This window comes from Rhinoderma darwinii, chromosome 4 (genome assembly GCF_050947455.1).
Source record: "Rhinoderma darwinii isolate aRhiDar2 chromosome 4, aRhiDar2.hap1, whole genome shotgun sequence".
In the NCBI taxonomy this organism is placed as follows: Eukaryota; Metazoa; Chordata; class Amphibia; order Anura; family Rhinodermatidae; genus Rhinoderma; species Rhinoderma darwinii.
The window spans coordinates 390,271,674-390,294,791 of record NC_134690.1 but is presented as its reverse complement, the minus strand read 5'-3'; the positions used below and the strand labels follow the sequence as shown (position 1 = coordinate 390,294,791).

Genomic DNA, 23,118 nt, shown 5'->3' with positions numbered 1-23,118 from the left:
CTGTAACCTGTCATTTACCGCGTAATCTCGCGAGATTACGCATCCTCTGCTGTAATTACCACAGACAGAGTAATGAAGTGCAGGGATTGTGAGTAGACATCCCGTGGAATGTCTATTCACTGTCTAAACACTTCAGTATTGTTAATGTGTCAGTATAAGACAGCACATAAGGATCTAGCAGGATCCCTATGCGCTGAGTAAATGAATGGAGAGGAGTGCATGACACTGATTGGTCAGCGTCATAAACTTCTCTGTACAATGCCCACTTGGTCTAAAGTAAAAATACGCCAACTTGGGCATTAAGCAACTCATTAGCATAAATCTAAAATCATTAATAAAGTGGTGAAAACAGATAGTTTTATTAAATAAAAAGCACTTCTGTCACCTACATTATAGCGCCGATCTCCTTATGTAGGAGACAGGACACTTATAATGTGGTGACAGAGCCTCTTTAAGATTGCTTGCGTCGTCCATACATTGCCGTTGACTTCAATACATATATAAATGTAAACGTGTGGTATAGGTTTTGGAAAAGTACTGAAAAGCGTAGTAGACTGCGCTTTTCAAAAAAGGATGGAACGTTCGCACACAAATCATATGCACAAACTACACCATTAGGGCATCTGTCCAGACCATAGAAATCAATATATACGCAGTGGTAGACGATTTGACACTGTTTTTCCATCTCAAAACGTGCACGTCAGACGTACAGTAAAAACGAGATGTGAAATTTAGCCTGAGATGTATGTCGACTGAACTAGTCTATCTCGGCTGGACCTAACGACCATCTATGTGTTTGTCAGCGTCTCGACTCTTTCACGACGGCAGATGTCATGGGAGAGAAGGTTGGGGGCATGTTGGATTTCAAGATGCCCGATCCTTCTGTACGTTTTTCGATAAGCCGCTGCCGGAGGAGTCTGGCAGCAGCTTTCTCCCTGAGAACACATGCGCGCCCTGCCGATCCCAACATGCTCTGCGTTTTCCATAAATCTCATGGAACGTTCATTCTCTGCTGGGATGCGGCGGCCAGCAACTGACTCACCAGGCAGGACGGGGTTGGGATGGCACCAATTCTGTAGCTAGATGAAGGTCCCAGCACTGGGAACCCCACCTATAAAACATTTATGACATTATCCCGTGTATATGCCGTAAATGTCTAAAATGATAAAGCTAGGTGCAGTAGACGGATTTACGTATCCATATTTTACAATCGGGAATAAAAAAAAAGATTTCGTTTTTAACTTTTTTTTTTTTATTCATTTACTGCGTTTTTTTTCTTCTTTTTTATTTTTTTTTATTTTTTTTGCTATAATGGAAAGTACTTTGTTTTATCCAGGGTGGCTGTTCAGTTTTGCAGCTGCCGGAGCCTACTGAGAATTGTAGTAGGATAGCAGCAGCTCGCCTAATCCCGGCTTAAAACAAACACACATTAAGTGTGTTTGTGTATTTAAAAAAGAAAGTCATCTGAACATCTGTTTAAATTCAGGTTTTATTAATGTCTACAATGACTACACTGAGGACAAGGCTAAGGCTACGATTTAGGGCACCAACTACTTTGCCCTTCGCAGCTAACAATAGGATGTGATGAATAGGGTCACACAGAAAAGAATGAGGTGGAATTTTTTGTGGAGGTATGTTACGTCCCTGTGGCCGTGGCACTAAATGCCCTCCGACCCTGCTTTTTTTTTTTTTTTTACACGGTCATCAGCTAAAGGCCACTGTTTGTCAGAGTGAATCAGCCCTGGAGTCCATGGAATGCATTGTTATGGCCGACACTAAACCTACATGAGAAGGGAAAGAATGTCCCTTTTTAAAATAAAATAAAAGAGATCAAAAAATTCTGTATTTTAGCGGCAGTGCGGCCTCCTGGTGTACGGGGTGACATTCGTAGGTAGGAAGCTCAACCTTCTACAAAGACATTGCCTGTTTTCTTTTTGCTGACCTCGGGGGTTGAGCGTCGCTTGTGAGATCTGTGAACTGTAGGAGAATCCTGTGAAGTCTGGAAACTTGTGTACAAATAACTTTCTCACTTGTCTGTTACATCCTACTACAATCTTCCGGAAAACACAAAAAACTTCTGGGCTGTCGTGTAACTCGGATTTCAGATCTTAAGGTGAATGTGGGAAAAACCGACCAGAGACGTTAGGAATGGCCATACAAATTAGGCGAAAGTAGGTCGAACCCACTGATTTAGATGGTACCGGTAGACTATCCGATGTGTGCGGAGGTGTTTCAACCCTTCGGTGTTGGCAGATGTCGGGTAAGAGAAGGATCGGAAATGTTTGATTTAAGCATGCCCCATCCTTTGTTACCGTGGAAGATATGGTTCTTCCAGACGAGGGGTCTGGCACCGGCTCATTCTCTTTTTCCCATTGAAAACACATGCCCGCTTGGCTCACGTAGGGAGGAATAGCTGCCGGCTAAATGAGTGTACAGCTAACAGATATTGTAAGGCATTGTTCACATAAAGTTTTGTCGTATTTAGCGTCTACGTCGGTAAAGTGTGTCGATAGGGCTCGATTAGCTCAACCGAGACCAAAAGAGTAACTTTTTGGTCTCCATCGGGCTGTTATACGTTGGTATACCTTTCTTTCTTTTTGTGTAGGATGGAATAGTGCAATAGACTAAGCTGTTCCATCCGGAGAAATCCCGCAAAATAAACTTATACCACGCAGTATATGTTTTTACAATATGGGAGACTGAGTGACGGATGCCACTGTATGGCTTTTGTCACAGATATATGTTAAACGTATACGTCAGAAAGTTCCCGATATCACTGTCCATATATGGACAGTGATGTCAGGGGCTTCCCCAGAACCGGAGTCCCTGGCTTCCGACGCATTGTAGCTCCCGACATCGCTGTCCGTATATAGACCGTGATGTCAGGAGCTTTCCTGGGCACCGGGCTTTAGGTAGTGGTCTGCCTGGGGGGTTCGGATGACTTCTCCCACTATATACATATAAGTGGGATACGTTTCAGCCTTACGTCAGATGTATATGTATGGATTCCTCCTGACGTATACCTCCTTCGGGAAGATATAATGTGATGTGAACAGGGCCAATTGGTGCTGGCTCCTGTTCTGTGTGGTTTTAATGTGCAAGGGGGAAAAAAAACAGCTGTCTGCTGGTACATCACTCAGCAGCTGGGTTGTCTTGTACTAAAAGAGAGAAGAGAACAGGGTGCTTTCTAGGGTAGTAGGTCACAGATGATGATTGGCCCAAAAGGGCTAGAATGTGTTTACCAGATATTCTGACTTGAAATCCTCGTATTGTGTAATCTCGTTGGATCGTTGATCCTCTGTGTTGAGCGTCAGAGCATATATTCCTACTTTATTCAGGGCAAATGTATGGCCATAGAAAGCTGGCGTCAGGGGTTCATGGGGCCAGACCCACGTAGAGCAGCTGATTTCTAGGGTGACTATAGAGAAGCTGCTGTCTTCTTCAGATAACCCCTGTTAATGGTAATATGAATAGTAGTTGGAACTGCTTGTTAATCCCTTCCTGCACCATGTCGTACATTTACGGCGCCAGATGTACTTTCCCATACAATGCCATAAATGTCAGTGTGGGGATGGCAGCTGAAATCCCGCTAAATCTCCGATCCGGGCCTTTTAACCCTTTAGGTGTCGCGATCAATAGTGACCGTGGCATCTACATGGTTAGTCAGAGTGAGGGGGCTCTCTCTGTCACCCCAACGGCGATCTTACAACGCAATAGTGCTGCCGATAGGTTGCCATGGTGGGAAGAGGCCTAACAAAAACCTGTACCACAAAATGCTGCCTATGAAAACCGCGAAAAACAAACCCTTCTAAAGCTACATTGACTGAAAAATAAAAACGTTAAATCTCTTGGAATGTGGAGACACAGAATTTTTTTTCTAAAAGTGTTTTTATTGTGCGAAAGTATTAAAACCTAAACGATATATTTATATCTGGTATAATTGTAATTATAACAATCCATCGAATAAAGTTAATGTCGGTTACACCACAAGGTGAACGACGTAAAAATAAATCCCAAAAAGCAATGACGGAATTACCCCCAAAAAATTAGCTGTGCGGCCCGCACCTGGAACCCCCTCCAAATAGCTTCGAAGCAACCCCTTTAAGGGGTGAAAGGGATTTTCCGACCCGTTCTCTCCATAACATTAAAAGAATGCAACTGCACCTGAAGGCGAAGAGGGTTCGTAGGGGGACCTGCCCTGGATCCCCTCAGACTGACACTTTAGGCAGTCTGTGCTGTGTCGTATACAACGTCGTGAAGCTGCCTGGCGTCAAGACATTGTATGTGGCACAGGATAGATCGGGCTTGATGTGGCAGCCTGGGGGGATCCGGCCGGGCCCTCTGCAGACAAGAGAAGACAGAAGAGCAGTGAGTAAAGGCTTGTTCGTTTTTTGTTTTCTTTTGTGGGGGCTGATCTGGGGTGGGTGGCACGGGGCTTGAGAACTGAATTGTTACGCGCCTGCCAGCCCCATCTTGTTGTCATTGTGTCACAATTATGTTTTATCTCGTGAACTCGACAACCAATTTTCGGCCAAAGTGATAACATCGCTATGGACGACTCATCACTACTTGAAATTGTCCATTGCCAAAATGACATGGCACCGGTGGCGCAAAGCGGTGCGAACGTTAATGATTTATATTACAATTTTTTTTTATATATTATGGACCTTTTTGCCCCTGAGGGTGGGTTCAGATGTTGCAGATTTTCGGATGGGATTCCGAATGAAAATCTGAGACTATTTTAAAGTAAAAAAACATTCACATGTAGCGGAAAAAAATCCACGCAGAATTCAGGATTCGAAAACCTGCAGCGTGTCAATTCTATTGCCACGGATTGTCATCACAGATTTCACCCTTGCAATGCAAAGGGTGAAATCTGTCAATCTGCGGCCTAAAAATCTGTCGGAGTACCCCTTTAAATGAATATGAGCTTTCTATAGATAAATGTACTAATTGAATATCTGAGCCTCATGCCTCGCTGACGTCCTTATCTCTTAGAAATTTGATAGGCTGCACTATTGCAAAGTAGAAAATATTCCCATGATGGATCACTGGAAAAAATGTGCCAGGTCGCTGGAGATCAGCAGGTGCTTATCTTTACCAGATTTGCTGCCTGTCTAGTTCAGCGAAGCATTCCAATATCACGCTTAACTTCCTGTGACTGGGTCCATAGTCGCTGACCTTCTTATTGTTAAAGGTCACGATCCAGCGCGCACGCTGATCTATGAGAGATCCGGAGCCGCTTTTCACTCTGGAAAATAATGGAAAAAATGAGAAATGTGGAAGAGTCGCCTGAGCCTGGTTCTCAGCGTGAGGAGGCAATGTTTAATTTGTAGCTGGAAGGAACGGCTTTAGATTAGAAGGGTTACATTTATTCCTTAAAGACCCCTGCTGGACCTCACAGGAATCGCGGCGGGTCTGTAGATCCTTTATTCTGAGGGATGTTTCATTTTGTAATGTTCAATTTTTTTTTAATTTTTTTAATCTAAACCTATTACTGAGATTTTTTACAGCAAATAAACAAAATTAAAGTTTTTTTTTCCTGGGACTTTACTATAGATATATTAGACCATATAGACCACCAATATTAGATTGGTGGTGGTCCAACGTTCAAAACCCCTGCTGATCAGCTTAATGAAGGAGCTCCATCCCCTTCATTGTTTACGCAGGCACAGCGCTGTACATACAATTTTGGCAGTGCACTTGAATGGGTCTCATATGGAACATGAAGAAGAATATTAAAGAGGATCTGTCCTGACAAGTCTGTTTTAGTAAATATTTGTACAATGAAATAACATTGCCAGATTATATTTTTGCTTTAGTGTTGTGCTGTTCCTCTGTTATTGCTCCTGGAAATTTCTGTATAAATTGTCAACTGGGTGTAACCATTCACCTTGTCAAAAAGGTGTGTCCCTATAGAGTCTAATGCTCTATTCACACGACAGGGTCTGAGTGTCCATAAAAATGGCCGATTTGGTCTGTTTTTGTCAGCTGATTTTGACCCGTTCTGGCTCTGCTTTTTCCCTGTCCATTTAAAAAAAGGATGATTTTCATTTGTAAATTTTTGGACATGCGCTGCCCTCTGTAGGTGGTGCCGTGCACCGGCCTCTGTGTAGGTGGTGCCGCGCATCGGCCTCTGTGTAGGTGGTGCCGCGCACCGGCCTCTGTGTAGGTGGTGCCGCGCACCGGCCTCTGTGTAGGTGGTGCCTGTAGATAGCACCACTGTAGGAGACTTCTGGAGAGGTATCCCTGGCCACAGCTTCGGCAACACTGTGGCCTTGGATTAAAGGAATTACCATTCCTACAAGGTGCTACAGTGGCACTATCTACGGATGGGGGGGCATCTCCAAGGTTGCTGTGTCAGCAAAAAAATTTCCTTCTCACAATTTTTGACGGACCGGTTATCGACCATGTGAATAGCTCCATTTGGGGTCTATTGTTCTTACCGCAGCCGTGTGACAGTCGTTAAATAAACGGCCGCCACGCGGCCGAGTAACCCTATCATGTGAAGGGGGCCTACCTCTCTCAGCACTGATTAGACAGTGTCAGTTTTTATGGACACACCCCCAACTGGTAACACCCAGTTGTTAATTTATTCAAACATTTCCAATAGGAATAACAGAGGAATAACACAACATGGCGTTCTAAGAAAAGATTCAATAGCATTGTTATTTAATGGGGAATACAACTATTTACTAAAACAGACAAGTCAGGAGAGGTGACAGGTCCTTTTTACTACACCACAAAGGAGAGCAGACAGATCCTCTATTCCAGTGATCCCCAGCCACTGGGCCGCGGACCAATACCGTGCCACGGATCATTTGGTACCGTCCGCGGTATCTGGTATACGCCCCGGTGGCCTCAGGGAATTTAGGGCGAAAAACCGCACCAAACTGTGGTGGAGTTTTTCGCCCGGAATGTTCGCTGAGGAAAACTGCTGGATGGCCTGGATGACGTTAGAGGGCAGGCCTCCTGGGATGAAACGTCATCAGCGCTGCAGACGGTGATTGGCTGCATCCATTTTGCTGCAACTGTATTATTCTGTTGATTTTCCGCAGCATAATACAGGTTTTATAATACAGGTATACGCTGTATTTACGCAATGTGTGAACTAACTCTAACCATCCCCCGCTGGTCCCTGTAAAAATTTTCTTTCATCAAACTGGTCCTCAGTGCAAAAAAGGTTGGAGACCACTGCTCTATACTACACCACACAGGGGAGCTGACAGATCATCTATACTACACCACACAGGAGAGCTGACAGATCCTCTATACTACACCACACAGGAGAGCTGACAGCTCCTCTATACTACACCACACAGGAGAGCTGACAGATCCTCTATACTACACCACACAGGAGAACTGACAGCTCCTCTATACTACACCACACAGGAGAGCTGACAGATCCTCTATAGTACACCACACAGGAGAGCTGACAGATCCTCTATACTACACCACACAGGAGAGCTGACAGATCCTCTATACTACACCACACAGGAGAGCTGACAGATCCTCTATACTACACCACACAGGAGAGCTGACAGATCCTCTATACTACACCACACAGGAGAGCTGACAGATCCTCTATACTACACCACACAGGAGAGCTGACAGATCCTCTATACTACACCACACAGGAGAACTGACAGATCCTCTATACTACACCACACAGGAGAGCTGACAGATCCTCTATACTACACCACACAGGAGAGCTGACAGATCCTCTATACTACACCACACAGGAGAGCTGGCAGATCCTCTATACTACACCACACAGGAGAGCTGGCAGATCCTCTATACTACACCACACAGGAGAGCCGACAGCTCCTCTATACTACACCGCACAGGAGAGCTGACAGCTCCTCTATAGTACACCGCACAGGAGAGCTGACAGCTCCTCTATAGTACACCGCACAGGAGAGCTGACAGCTCCTCTATAGTACACCGCACAGGAGAGCTGACAGCTCCTCTATAGTACACCGCACAGGAGAGCTGACAGCTCCTCTATAGTACACCGCACAGGAGAGCTGACAGATCCTCTATACTACACCACACAGGAGAGCTGACAGATCCTCTATACTACACCACACAGGAGAACTGACAGCTCCTCTATACTACACCACACAGGAGAGCTGACAGCTCCTCTATACTACACCACACAGGAGAACTGACAGCTCCTCTATACTACACCACACAGGAGAGCTGACAGCTCCTCTATACTACACCACACAAGAGAGCTGAGAGATCCACTATACTACACCACACAGGAGAGCTGACAGCTCCTCTATACTACACCACACAGGAGAACTGACAGATCCTCTATACTACACCACACAGGAGAGCCGAGAGCTCCTCTATACTACACCACACAGGAGAGCCGACCGATCCTCTATACTACACCACACAGGAGATTGGACAGCTCCTCTGTACTACACCATACAGGAGAGCTGACAGCTCCTCTGTACTACACCATACAGGAGAGCTGACAGCTCCTCTGTACTACACCACACAGGAGAGCTGACAGATCCCCTATGCTACACCACACAGGAGAGCTGACAGCTCCTCTATACTACACCACACAGGAGAGCTGACAGCTCCTCTATACTACACCACACAGGAGAGCTGACAGCTCCTCTATACTACACCACACAGGAGAGCCGACAGCTCCTCTATACTACACCACACAGGAGAGCTGACAGCTCCTCTATACCACACCACACAGAACTGACAGATCCTCTACACTACACCACACAGGAGAGCCGACAGCTCCTCTATACTATACCACACAGGAGAGCTGACAGCTCCTCTATACTACACCACACAGGAGAGCTGACTACGCCTCTATACTACACCACACAGGAGAGCTGACAGATCCTCTATACTACACCACACAGGAGAGCTGACAGCGCCTCTATACTACACCACACAGGAGAGCTGACAGCTCCTCTATACTACACCACACAGGAGAGCTGACAGCTCCTCTATACTACACCACACAGGAGAGCCGACAGCTCCTCTATACTACACCACACAGGAGAGCCGACAGCTCCTCTATACTACACCACACAGGAGAGCCGACAGATCCTCTATACTACACCACACAGGAGAGCTGACAGCTCCTCTATACTACACCACACAGGAGAGGTGACAGCTCCTCTATACTACACCACACAGGAGAGCTGACAGCTCCTCTATACTACACCACACAGGAGAGCTGACAGCTCCTCTATACTACACCACACAGGAGCACTGACAGATCATCTATACTACACTTGCGCTATAAGGGGGAGTTCACACTTAGTTTTTTGGCAAGTTTATTTACGTGGAAACCGCACCGCAAAACGTGCCAAAAAACGGCCAAAAATGCCTCCCATTGATTTCAATGGGACGCGGAGGCGTTTTTTTCCTGCGAGCGGAAAAAAAACGGCTCGCGGGAAAAAGAAGGGACATACCCTATCTTCGGGCGTTTATGCCTCTGATCTCCCATTGACATCAATGGGAGGCAGATAAAGCGTATTTCGCGGCGTCTTTATGCCCGTGGCGCTCAATGGCCGCGGGGGAAAACGTGCAGGCAGAGGAAAATCTGCCTCAAAATTCCAAACCGAATTTTGAGGCAGATATTCCACCTGCAAAAAACTCTGTGTGAACCCAGCCTAAGGCCACAGATTTTCGGTGGCCAATCCGCAGCGTAATACAGTACCAGGAAAGTAATACATAGAAGCTGTGTCTTGAGGTCAAACCCTAATCCGTCAGGTCTGCGGAACTGACGGCTTCGGTGACATCGGGTCCAGTGTGTCTCTGACACGACCACCTGTTATCGATTTACATCTGAGTTCACGTAATAGCTGGATCCTGCGTGTCCGAGACACGCAAGACCAGCGCTCAACGAAGACGTCAATCTTGCTGACCTGACGGATTCATCTTGACCGTAAGATACAGCTGTATACATAGAAGCTACATCTCAAAGTGAAAAATCTTAAATTATTAAAAACAACTATTGCCTTCCAAGGTTTACATAGCCTTTGTGGATACTTTTTTTTTTTTTTTCTTTTTTTCTTTTTATATATATTGGGTGTTATGTGGTATTGTTCACCAGTGCAGCCCGTGCGGCGTGGAGATAAGAGAACAGCGCTCTGATCACCTCAGATTTATTACTAGACTCCATTTCCTGAATAGTAATTGGATGGCGTTCCTACTTTTCCAAGCTACTGAGCTGTTAAACAATGCTGTGTCACATTTCACATGAAGACACCTTGGAGCGTCTCCTTTCTTCATAAATGCTACTTTTTTTCCCTGCGTGTAAACAGCGATTTGATGTTAAACAAGAAAAAAACAAGATTTTAAAGCAAGTATAGCATTTAACCCCTTGAGAACCCCAAACAATTTTTGGGATTTTTTTTATTTTGAACTTTGCATTTTGGGGATTATAACTTTTCCGTTTTTTTGTTTGACTTCGGCAGTATGAGGCTTTGTTTTTTGCGGTACGAATAGGTGCTATTAATTATTAAACATTAGCGTTACATTTTTGTCTGGATAAAAATTCAGAAAAAAAGCTATTCCAGTGTTTTTTTTGTTTTTTTTACCTCATAGTGATCATCATAAATGATGCTATAAGTTTATTGCACAGGTTGTTACGGTTGTGACTACCAAATATGTGTATATTTTATGTTTCGGAACTTCTATTTAATAAAGTTAAATTATTGTATTTTTTTTTTTCGATTTTTATTTTTTAACTATAATGTACTGGCAATGATCTATATGCCAGTACATTATTAATGCCTGCGTACTAATAATACACAGGCAGTTGGGTAAGGGCCCATTAATACGAACGTGAATCTCGTCCGTGTGACGGCCGTTAAAACAACGACCGTCACAGGGACCCATGTATTTCAATGGGGCCGTTCACACAACGTTTCAATGGAGCGTGTGAACGGTTCGTTGAAAAATAGGACGTCCTATTTTACTGCGTGTTACTCATCCCGCCATAGATTCTAGTCTGTGGGGGATCCGTGACAACGCGTCCCGCACGGGTCCACCTTGGACGTGGAAAACTGAAGTTTTTCACGTCCGGAGTGGGCTACGTTCGTGCAAATGTAGCCTTAGGGTTGGAGTGCGGTCAGACAGCCCTGGGGTCTTTAATGGACCCTGAACAGTCTGTCTATACTAGGCTACATTCAGACGAGCGTGTCCAATTTGTACGTGTAAAAACGCAGCGTATTTCCTACTTTTCATGTCCGTTGCGAATTAGCCTCCGTGTGCTTTGCGTGTGGCATGCGGTTTTCACATCCGTGCAAGCACTTCTACTTAAAAATAAATAAATAATAATTTCTATGATTTTCTATATAACTGATGCGTGATGTCGTCTGTGCGCTGTCCGTGGTTTTCAAGCACCCATAGACTTCAATGGGCGACTAGGTGCGCAAAAACGGAACCAATATAGGACATGCATTGAGTTTCACGCAACGGACACTCGCGTGAAAATTCACGCATGTGTGAGCAGCCCCATTGAAATGAATGGCTCTGTGTGCTGTGAGTTATTTCAATGCACAGCAGACTGACTGGAATTACGCTCGTCTGAACGAGCCCTAATACTTTATATTTGAATGACACAATCGGCATTCTAGATTTTCTTAGTCTAACAGATGTTGAAATTCGATTTTTGGTGACCACCTGTTAACAACATTGATAGAGCTCCCCCCGCAGGGGTTGTCACCCAACTTTACCAGACTCATGAACGGCAAAAATACATGGTTGTTTATTACACATTCCATAATCTCTGCATAACCTAAAAGATTTTCCTTTTTTGGCGTTAAGAAATCTAAGCAACAATCCCTGTAGGTCATATTGGTTGTCACCCAGTTTTCCCTGAAACAGATACAACTAAGGGCCTGTTCACGTCAGCATTGTCTTTCCGTTGAGGGGTTCCATCACAGCTTTCTGTCGGGGGAACCCCTCAACGGAAACCATAGCTTCCGTTTGCTTCACCATTGATCTCAATGGTGACGGGTACTTTGCTAATGGTTTCCGTTTGTCATCGTTGTGAAAGGGTTCCATTTTTTTTGGACTGAATAAAAAAGTCGACTGCGATATTTTTCCGTCAAAAAAACCTGAACCCTCTCACTTCTGAATATAAAGAGACCACAAAAAAGGTCAACTGAGGGTGAGGAACTGATTTATTTTTTATTTATTTTTTTGAAGGCAAAATTGCTTTCCTTTTTTCCCGGCATCCGATTATACCGAAAGTCTGACACATTATCTGCTCAAATGATGTTTTTCCTTGGCGTTCAGCATATACGCCAGTGAAAACTTTCTAAGCATGCGCTAAATGTGAATGGCCGATCGATGTATGCGATACAGTGGCATACGTCGCCCGTAGGCCCCATGTTAAAAACAAAAAACACATACCATGCAGTATACATTTTTCACGGGGGCCGAATGTATAGGAAAGCGCAGCAGACTACGCTTTCCTATATCCAGAAAAAAAAATTGTATCCCAATGTATACCCGCCTGGCGGATGCCAAAGGGACACGCTTTTGGCATCACCTGGGTCCATAGGGCTCTATGGATACGTTCAGGATATGCGCCAGAAGAGACTCCCGGCCCATACACTGAATGTACAGGCCACGTGGTGTGCACAGAGCCTGATGTAAATCATACTCCGCTATACAGTGCCCCTTTCACCCATCCTTGCTCCAGGCATGCGTCTGGATGGGCTGGCTATAGGCCTCTTGGCCGCAAAGCAGATGTCCATTCAGGCCAAAAGAGGTCTTCGGCCTGAGCAATAAATGATGGGGGATACAAGGAAAACTTTAGCTCCCTGAACAAACATTAGTTTAAAATATAAAGTGAAAAATTGAGTCGTAGTCCAGCACCTAAAATTCTCAGGATTTCAGGACCCAAATATTGTTACTGGCCCATAAAAATTGAGCTGATTGCCAACTCTGTGATACTGTGAGGGTAATTCGGGGGTACTAAAATTTTAACTTTCTAGTTTTCAGCTCTGTAGAATTTTACATAACTCCGCAAAACTTTTCTGTTTTTTTTTTTATTTTTTATTTTAGTTTTTTTAAATTTTCCTGGTTTTGTGGTCTGAATATTTGCGGCAACCAAATATTTGCATGCCTGGCATAACTGAGCAGAGGAGTAATCTTTCCTACTGATTTTAAACAAGCGCAAAGGTGGAATCTTGCCTTTCACCGGAGTCATGAAAGACTCTATTCTTTACTCATAAATCCATCTAAATCCTGTGTGAAATGTTCACCAAGGACTTTTGTTGCGTTTCAGAGTAACAGATGTTTCACCTGGAAGATCAAGGGTTCGCGGAGCTCCTCTGTGTACTGGTTGTGTTGAGTATCGGGACAGAGCATGCTGGGAATTGGAGTCTGACGACAGCTGTAATTTCGCAGGTTGTTCAGGAATGTTGTACTCTCTATCAAAAGGTCAAACAGAAATTTTTATTTATCCTTGTTGGCACTTGGCGGTGTAATAGAACAGACTAGAAAATTTCCAGCAGCCAATGGGGTTAGAATTTATTTGATGACGTCTGAGTTTTTGGGTAGTTCTCGAATGACGTCTATGAAAGTCGTTCTTGATATGGTCAATCTCGCTGCTAAAGTCTAAGACCTTGTTCACACTTCAGGATTTTCATGCAGAGTCCGATGCGGGATATCCACAACAAATCCACCATGTGTGTGGGTACACTAATGAGACTATGTATAATAAAATAACAAAAATCCCGTCAGAGACTCAAAACCTGTCGTGACCTAGTGCTGTTCACCGCTGAGGGTTTGTTACAATGTATCAGTCTAGGCAATCTTCTGTGAGCTAAACACAGTAGCAGTAAAATCTTTCCTTTACCAGACTCCAGGCTGTTGTGAGTAGATGCACTAATACATTGTAACAGATCCTCAGGACACATTTTACAGACGCTGAATTAAAACAAGAATGTTTCTATCCACTGACTGAAAGCAGATATTGAACTTTTCGCCACCTCATGTGACTTTTTCCTTACTTGGCTACCTTGACAACAATCATAGCTGTGGATAATAAGGGAAGAGATACACATGATTATTAATGTCTCTTATGCCTCAGGAATGAGCACATCCTAATTTTAGCTGAGTATGTATGAGGAGTGGAGGAGGGGAGATGACCACTTGCCTGAGTGAAATTCTGAATCAAAAAAGTGGTCGCGTTACAAACCCATTCAGCTACTGGCCTGAGAAACTAATCTGAATATCTTTTCTATACGAACAAAAAGGGGGTTGTCTCCTACAGTCAACCCCATTCTATATGCCCTAAAAGGACATATGGATGTCCTAGAGGGGGTTCCCTTCTGGAGACCCTCCAGCTATGAGCTAGAAAGGACTATGTGGTTTTATAAGGCTATGTTAACACGAAGTATTTTGCAGGAGGAATATCTGCCTCAAAATTCCGTTTGGAAGTTTGAGGCAGATTTTCCTCTACCTGCACGCCGTTTTTCGAGACGTTTTTCGCCCCCGCGGCCATTGAGCGCCGCAGGCATAAAACACCGCGAAATACGCTTTCTCTGCCTCCCATTGAAGTCAATGGGAGGTCAGAGGTGGAAACGGCCGAAGATAGGGCATGTCGCTTCTTTTTCCCGCGAGGCAGTTTTACTGCTCGCGGGAAAAAGACGCCGAAGCCTCCCATTGAGATCAATGGGAGGCATTTTCGGGCCGTTTTTGCCAAGTTTTGCGATGCGGTTACCGCGTAAAAAAACTCGTCAAAATACTCCGTGTGAACATAGCCTAAGAGTGGAATGATAACCTGCGTAGATTTACTTCTATAATAACACATGCAAATATTTATTTAAAAAAAAACAAAAAGTTTTCCTACTAGCTTGTTCCGTACAGCTTTAGGTGGCACACGTACCACTGGTGAAGAGCCAATCTTCTATATCCTCTAAATCTAACTGAATCAGGACTAAGAGTTGGCAATTGTCTGGAGTATTCACATGTTGCCAAGCGCTACACAAGAGTTTAGTCTGGAATTAGTACGACCACAAAATCCCAAGTCATTAAGAAGAATGTATGAATGCTCTTACCAGATGGCATACTGTATATTACAGTATTGTGAGAAGGCCAATGGAAAACCTTATGACTAGACAACCGTGTGACAAACTTTACGATTAAAAATATTTTTCCCCAAAATAACTTTAAAAGTTTTAGATAGTTTTTAGTTTTATATGGTGTCCTCTCCTCTTTCTTAGTGGAATATTTAGGCTATTCTCTTCTTTATTACATAGCCTGTCTATAGAAATCCCCTTTTTGGTCTTTGATGAAGTTGTCTAGTTTTGAAAATCCATTGACGTACACCCTATTAGGGAATTCTGAGTTAATAGAGGGGGGATGGGTCCTCTGTTCAGAATCCTCATCTCGTGGCCAGAATGGAGAGCGGTTACAAAGAGCGTCTCTCGCTCTGGAGGACCTGTTCCGTCATGAATTACACAGACAACCCATTGATATGAATGTGTAATGTCTAATTTCCCCTGTGGTGGTGCTGCAGGGAAATCGAATACTTACTGCCAAGTTTTCCCACAGATTATAACGGATTATAACTTCACGGGGATGCTTTGTGATCAGCCTATTGTCAAGGGACCCTTCTAATAAGTATGAATTGTCCAAGTGAAAAACCTCTCTAATGATGGCTTCCTTTATGTTTAGATGGATGGCTCATGGTCCGTTTACCACTTGGCCACATAGAGACCTTTAGTCCCAACTTTGGTCAAGGTTCATCAGGTAAAATCTATGCCCGGATTTAAGCTGGCCATTTATTCTTGATTCCAGACGTCTGTTTTCTATATGACCTGTTCTTCATGGTTGGTCTGTAAGGGTATGTGCACACGCTAGCTGGCTTTTACGTCTGAAAAGACAGACTGTTTTCAGGAGAAAACGGCTGCCTCGTTTCAGACGTAAATGCTCCTCCTCGCATTTTGCGAGGCTTCTCTGACAGCCGTAAATTTTGAGCTGTGCTTCATTGACTTCAATGAAGAATGGCTCAAATTACGTCTGAAAGAAGTGTCCTGCATATAATGTATATAAGTGTCCTGCATATAATGTATATAAGTGTCCTGCACTTCTTTTGACGAGGCTGTATTTTTACGCGTCGTCGTTTGACAGCTGTCAAACGACGACGTGTAAATGACAGGTTGTCTACACAGTACGTCGGCAAACCCATTCAAATGAATGGGCAGATGTTTGCCGACGTATTGCAGCCCTATTTTCAGGCGTAAATCGAGGCATAATACGCCTCGTTTACGCCTGAAAATAGGTCGTGTGAACCCAGCCTAAAGGTTGTAGTTCTGAATGACCACGCCATAAATTTAAAAAGATAAATCGCAGATTGATCTCTGCGATGATCATTGGCCCAACAACGACCCAAAAAAATCCAACCGATATCTGCCCTCAGTCACGGTCTATCACGCTCTTAGTAGCACAAGACCCAATTAAATAAATTAATAAAAAGACCAAGACAAATGAATTTGGATTAAAAATTGGCCGCGATGTTTATTAATATTAACCTAAAAACATAGATATCAATAATTGAATAATAAATACAATAAACCAATAACTGTTAAAAGAATCAATAAATAAATGACCAAGTCCTCCCAGGATTAGCTGGGAGACTATACCACATCTAAAAAACATCGCGACAAGATCAAACTTTATTAAAACAGGGAGGGAGGGCGGGCGGGCGCTGGTCCTGAAGGTCCGGGAAAACTGGCACCTGAACAGCTGAGCGCTTGCCTATTTAAAGGAAAATCTTCCCGCCATAAATTCTGAAGCTCCAATCAGAATATATCAATATTGAAATAGAAAATTCCAGAACCTGCTCGTATGTTCCATACAGCTGACCTGAGATTGACCTCATAAGGTAAGAACCACTGTGGGAATAAAAAAGGAGGCGAGAAAGAGAGCAGGAACAAACCAAGTACCAAAATAAAACATTAATTAAAAATTAATAATGGGACTGTGCTACCATGTGTCCCCCAAGCAAACTGCTCTGGGGGGCCCCTATCATTCGTGTCATGAAAAGGCACCGCCAGGAGGCAGAAAATGGCCTATCCATCAAAAATCTCTAGTGTATGGCCAGCTTACTGACCCACCCCTGAAAACTCTTAACTCCCTGATGAAAGCTCATGGCCCCCTATTCATTTTTTACTTCTGGTGACCATTTGCTTTTCTGTCATGTCGTCTTTGTGGGTTTTTTGGCTTTTCAATGCATGAGACTGTTGACCCTAGAATGTCTACAAAGCTCTTCTGATAATAGGCCCATCCTTGTTCCAACGCCAGTCATGTTACGCTTATTACTGTGGAACCATGTGTCTTCTCGTGAAGCACCATGTCCTACATCTTAAGATCTCCGTCCTTCAAGTATATGTGCAAAAACCATAGTAATAAATAACTGGTTCCTATTATGGGATAGGCCTAAACAACTCTACTGAAAATTTGATGGTTTGCGTGACCTAATCTACCATTAATGAGGGAAGAAGTTGGAAGATTGTGTACCAGGTCGCTCTCATGATAGTGGACATAATTGGTATCCTCATAATAGACCATGATGTGTGAAGACAGTGGTGACATGTGGCCACAAGTCGACAAGTAACTGTTGGAGCAAAAGTAGAAAATTATTTAGGTCTGAGGAACTAGTGGGTCATGTTTGGTAGGAAAATTGTATTATATTAGGAGCTTGATGTGTTTGGAGCACCAAATGTTAAATACTTACCGGCTACACTTCCCCCTTGGGACCACTCTTGAGTTGGGTTGTGTTTTGGGTGCTGAAGAACTGGACGAATCTAAAAGAAAATTTGATCCATTGGTTATGGAAGAATTGGCTACGAAGCATAGATGGATTGTGCCTGTTATGATTGCTTGTCATGTGCACTTTTTTATATTTATACATACAGTGGAACGTCTTTGAGACGAACACCCAAAATAACGGAAAACGTTCTTCTAGAAGGGTGGTCCTATCAAAGAAGTGGGGCAATCTACATACATGAAAATCTTTCACAGTACAATCTGACCTAGATCAAGGATGGTTTCCTCAAAGAGGTGGTCTTTTTGACAGGTTTCATTGTATTTTTACAAAATCTTCCATTCAATATAAAGTTTGTGCCACATGATATTGCACACATTAAAGCATTGTCTGCTTTCTACAATCCCTACTTGTTCGAAGGGATACCCCAGAAATAAGCTGATCACAGGATGTCCCGCTGCTTAGACCTCCAGTGATCATCTGTAGTCTGTGGGTGAATCTGGCAGCAAGTATTCAATTTTCCTGTAGCGCCACCTTAGGGGAAATGAAGCATAACATGGTGCTCATTGAAATCAATGGGCAGTCTGTATAACGCATGGATGTTCTGGGTCCTCCAGAGAGAGAGGGAGTCTCTTCTTTGTAGCGGCTTTCCTCTATTGCTAATTGATAGCAGTCCCAAAAAAGGGACCCCCGGTATTAACTCAGATCCCCTGGTAGGGTATTTGAAAATGGGGTTTCAAATCTAGACAATCCCTTTAAAGAAGCATTGGGGTGTTTTGTTTTTTTCTATTTAGGAGGGACACGCTTTGCATGGAATTCAGGGCATACTGTGAATTTTCGAATTTAGGTTTAATTCTGTTGCAGAAATTTAGCAAATTTTTACCAAGTGTAAAATCTGCGGAAAATCTGCTACAAAATCGGCATGTGACACACAAAAAAAAAAATACCACCGACCTCAACATTTTAGGTCTGGACATAGCAGAGATTTTCTGGTGTGGAGTTTGCTGGAAATCTGCGTTGGAAAATCTCTGCTACATCCGGACGTACCCTTAAGATGGTAGGGTCTGTGATATTCCTTTTTTAATTTTATTTTTTGGTTAATAATCTCTTAAACCTTTTTAGAAGACCTGGGGGGGAAAAAAAAAGTTTGGTCCTTCTAAAGCACTCTTGTTCCAGAGGACCAATCAAAGATGGCTGAATCACTTCAAAGAAACCTTCTTCTCGACAGTCTCATAAATCTTACTTCTAAGTATCGGGCTTGGACGGCCAAGTTTCTCTCTGTCAGCCCACACTGTGGGTAGCACAAGCCTGTTTTTGTCTGTTCTACGTGCACCGAGGGGCTGTGTATTTAAGATATTTCTGTGAGGGAGTGCTCCAGCTTTGAAAAGGATTCCAAAATTTCCCTTGTACTTGGTTAAGATCTTGTGCTTGATACTTTGGCTGAAAAAAAATCTTCTACTTCAAGAGGCCCAACAAGTCTTTTCATGTCTTTCTTCACCGTTTCTTATTTACAGTGTGAGGCCGTATTGTTCTCTCTGGTATTTGGTGGTTAAAAACTTCTGCTCGTCTTTTGTCATTTCAAGTAATTTTGAAGTCGAGCTGATGAAAAAAAACGTGTTAAAATTTCAGACTTTGGCCGTCTACGATTGATGTGTTTGCTTTAAAAAAAATCTATATTTATCTAGAATAAATATTTATATATTTTTTTTAATGAGCCTTAGGGTATGTTTACACTGAGTATTTTGGCGCTGTTTATGACGCGGAAACCACATCGGAAACGGCGCCAAATAATGGTCAAAATCGCCTCCCATTGATTTCAATGGGAGGCAGAGGCGTTTTTTTTTTCTTCCCACAAGTGGAAAAAAACGTTTGCGGGAAGAAGTGACCTGTCCTTTCTTCGGGCGTTTCCGTCTCTAACCTCCCACTGACATTGATGGGAGGCAGAGAAAGCGTTTTTTTGCTGCGTTTTTTTTTCCCGCGGTGCTCAATGACCGTGGCCGAAAAACCCTGCGATCAAAGCGGCAAAGTTTTTGAGGCAGATTTTTCCACCTGCAAAAAACTCAGTGTGAACAGCGCCTTAAGACTTATTTTTAATTATTTTTTAAAAGTTTACTTTTCATTTATATCCGGTTTGGACAGGAAGCAACAGTTGATCCTAACCAATACTCACTGTTTGAGTTTTTTTTTTTTAACGCTTATGTATTTCAATGGCACGTGGCATCCTATCGTGCCACAAAAGTGGTTGTATGCTACAAGCCTTAGGCCTAATTCACACTAATGTTTTATACGTCCGTGTGACGGCCGGTAAAATAATGGCCGTCACACGGACCTATGCAATTCGATGGGACCATTCACACGGCTGTTGTTTCAACGGACCATGTGAAGGGTCCGTGAGAAAATAGGACATGTCTCTAGTCTATGGGGGATGAGTGATAACGCGACCCGCAGTGTACAGCACGGAAGCACCTAGGATGTGAAAAACTGAGGTTTTTCAGTCCGAGATGCGCAACGCTCACGTGAATCTAGCCTTAAAGGGGTTGTGCTATATGCACTTTATAGAGGAAGGTCCGTCACTCTAGATTCCCCTCTATGAGCCAGAGCGGAGAACCGCTTCAAAGTGCTCTGGAGCATTGAAATTGACCAATCATTTAAACGGTCACCATGGGATACTACGTTTCCCATGACCACCGCAATGCGCTTCCCCCGGTAATCGCAGCCGATCGCTGTGGGGGGGGGGGGGGGTAAAAGAAGCCGGGCCTGTGGTGATTGGTTACAGTTCTTCCTATTCTAACAACATTTTTTACTTTAAATCTACATATGTTTTTGTACTTATTGATATATTTCATGTCCTATATAGCTGCATTGATAATTCTGCTGGTTGCCCTTAGAAACAGACTGCGGTTTATCTCCACTCTGCTGTCAGTCATGTGACCTAACAGCTTAGGCCTGGTTCACATCTGAGGTGGGGGCTCCTTTAGCAGATCAGGCTGAGATTGTCTCCCGTAAAATCACGGACACCCCCACGGAAAGCAGACCGAACACATTAAAGGCAAAGTATTCCGTCGGCCGCTGGTGGTGTCCGTTGTACAATGGAACCGATGCTGCCGTTCCCTTGTTCTGCTCCTCAGGTGTGAACATAACCTCAGCACTGACTGTGCGACTATAATCGGATTCCCACAATGCACTCCTCTCTGGTAGCAGTGATCCAGCAAAATCTAGACTTCGCTTTAAACATAATTGGAGAAGAAAACGTCAAATGTCATGTAACTAAAAATCCAGAGTGACTGATCATTTAATATAGCTCCTTACTTTAATAATAAACTTTGCGTCCCCCCCCCTGACATTAAAAAGCTCCAGTCCTTTTTGGAGGCCTTCATGTTGTGCATAGAACTTTTTGAGCTCCGTCCATTCATGGAAATGCCATCTTACGTGAAGAGTTAATGCCGATGTTGTAATGTCAGGGTTGTGTTTGTCATTAGCACGTGGTAGTTTATCCCAGCCCGGTGGTGCTCTACTCCAGTCAGGGCCAAGGAGCCTGCAATGAGTAAGTATCAGATGTAGCAGAGCTGAGTGTGTTCTTTAACTCTAAGAAGCTGTTTTGCCTATACATTGTAAAAGCTATCTCATTTGGAGTTCATTTCCTGCACCACAGTTGAATGAGGTCTATTGTTCCCTGTTATCAGCCATTTTCAGACTCTGACGAAGCCTGACTTTTTAGTGTTCTTTAAGGGGGATGACTGATCGGAAGCGTGAATGATATATTAACAGCTCCTCTTATAACGCTGCATTTTTATAAGATGCAGACTTGTGGCTCGTCGCTTTAAGTTGCAATAAAATCGTGAGGTTACTGTGACATCGATGATTCCCTATAATGGAATGGTATGTACATGGACGGCTTCATATAATGCAATTGGGACACCGGCCGATAATCAGCCGGTGCAGCGAGCGCCGATCAACGAGACTTCGTTGATCGGTGCTCGTATTTCTACTGTCACAAGGAGCTATGGATGTGGACGAGTGGTCGTTAGTCCGATTGCTTGTCCCCATACATTATTATCATGTCGGCAGAGCGTTTACACAGGACGTGCTGCCGACAACGATAATATTTTACTTTTTTAAGACGATACGACCAGCAGATGATCGAGTGTTTGCTCGTTCATCTGCTGATCGCCGCCCTGATATATATATATATATTACATTCGTTCTTGGGAGAATTATTTTTAAATTCGTCAGTGTGTGGGAGCACAATCCTGGTACGAGCTTTGCTATAAATAACCAGTCTACAGCTCGACTGTTGAGGTTGTCTATAGTTCTTGATTATTGTACGGTTAACTTTTTTTATTTTTTTTTCTGGTATATCACCATAGCAACCCAATGATGTCTTCACGTCGCACATTCATGAACGCTTCATTTTTCTAATTCGACATTTACACTGGTCATAAGTCAGTATTCTGTCTCTTACACGACGGCTTGTGTTGGCTTTTTGGAAATTTTTGCTGTATATTTATGCCGTATCTTGTGTATGTTGCAGGTAGCGGGCACATCTGTTGAATCGCACTGGGTATGGACAACTATCCTGACACTTGGAGGACAAAAGTAGTTTGTGGCGAGAGATTCAAAGCAAAAATAAAGTGAAGGGGCTGCCCTCGGGGGCATCCACTACAAAGGCCTAAGCCATGCCTTTCAAGATCAAGCTACGGAGGACCAAGAGGTACAATGTCTTGAGCAAGAACTGTTTTGTGAGTCGCATTCGGCTGCTGAACTCCTCCGAGATTGAGTGCACTCTCAATGTGGACAGCACTGGGCTGGAGTGTCGGGAGGCTGTGGCCCAAAGATTGGAGCTTTGTGAGGTAAGAGCATCCATAACGGTTTGTAGCGTTGTGTTTATTAAGCTTGCAAGGTTTAGGGCATTATTTGTCATTATTACACCTTTTTGCATGTTACCATCTTAAATGGAGCATTTTTTTTTTTCAAAGGCATTTGTTTTGTCAACAGCAGCACAGAGTATTTCATCTTAAACATCAACAAAATTTTCTTGACCTTGGCTCATGTGTAGTTGGTCTATTTACTCTACGATTTGTAACCAGGATTGTGGCTACCATCTTGTCATGAATTTCAGACCTAGACTGAGCCCATCATAGTCAATGGCATCCATCAGGCACCGTTGGTGACTTTGATTTGACGGATCTGGCGACGCCTTCATGGTTTCCGTTATAATCTAAAGCATGATGGCGGTGGAACCTCAAATCCCAGGAGCCAGGTAGCCAGTGTGCTTAGAGATTTGCTGCTTGTCCCTAACTTTTTAGATTATTTTTTACTGCCATCTATAGAAGTTCTCATTGTCT

General features: G+C 43.6%; 1 protein-coding gene across 2 annotated transcripts in view; it reads left to right on the top strand.

Annotated features, from left to right (window-relative positions):
* The window catches only part of PTPN14 (protein tyrosine phosphatase non-receptor type 14), an 87,517-nt gene that overhangs the window by 8,647 nt on the left and 55,752 nt on the right, over positions 1-23,118 (top strand). For both annotated transcript variants that reach the window (XM_075863330.1, XM_075863329.1), the window contains exon 2: positions 22,305-22,623. In XM_075863330.1, coding sequence (XP_075719445.1) covers positions 22,450-22,623 — 174 coding nt within the window. In that variant the 5' untranslated portion in view covers positions 22,305-22,449. The remainder of the gene's footprint in view (positions 1-22,304; positions 22,624-23,118) is intronic.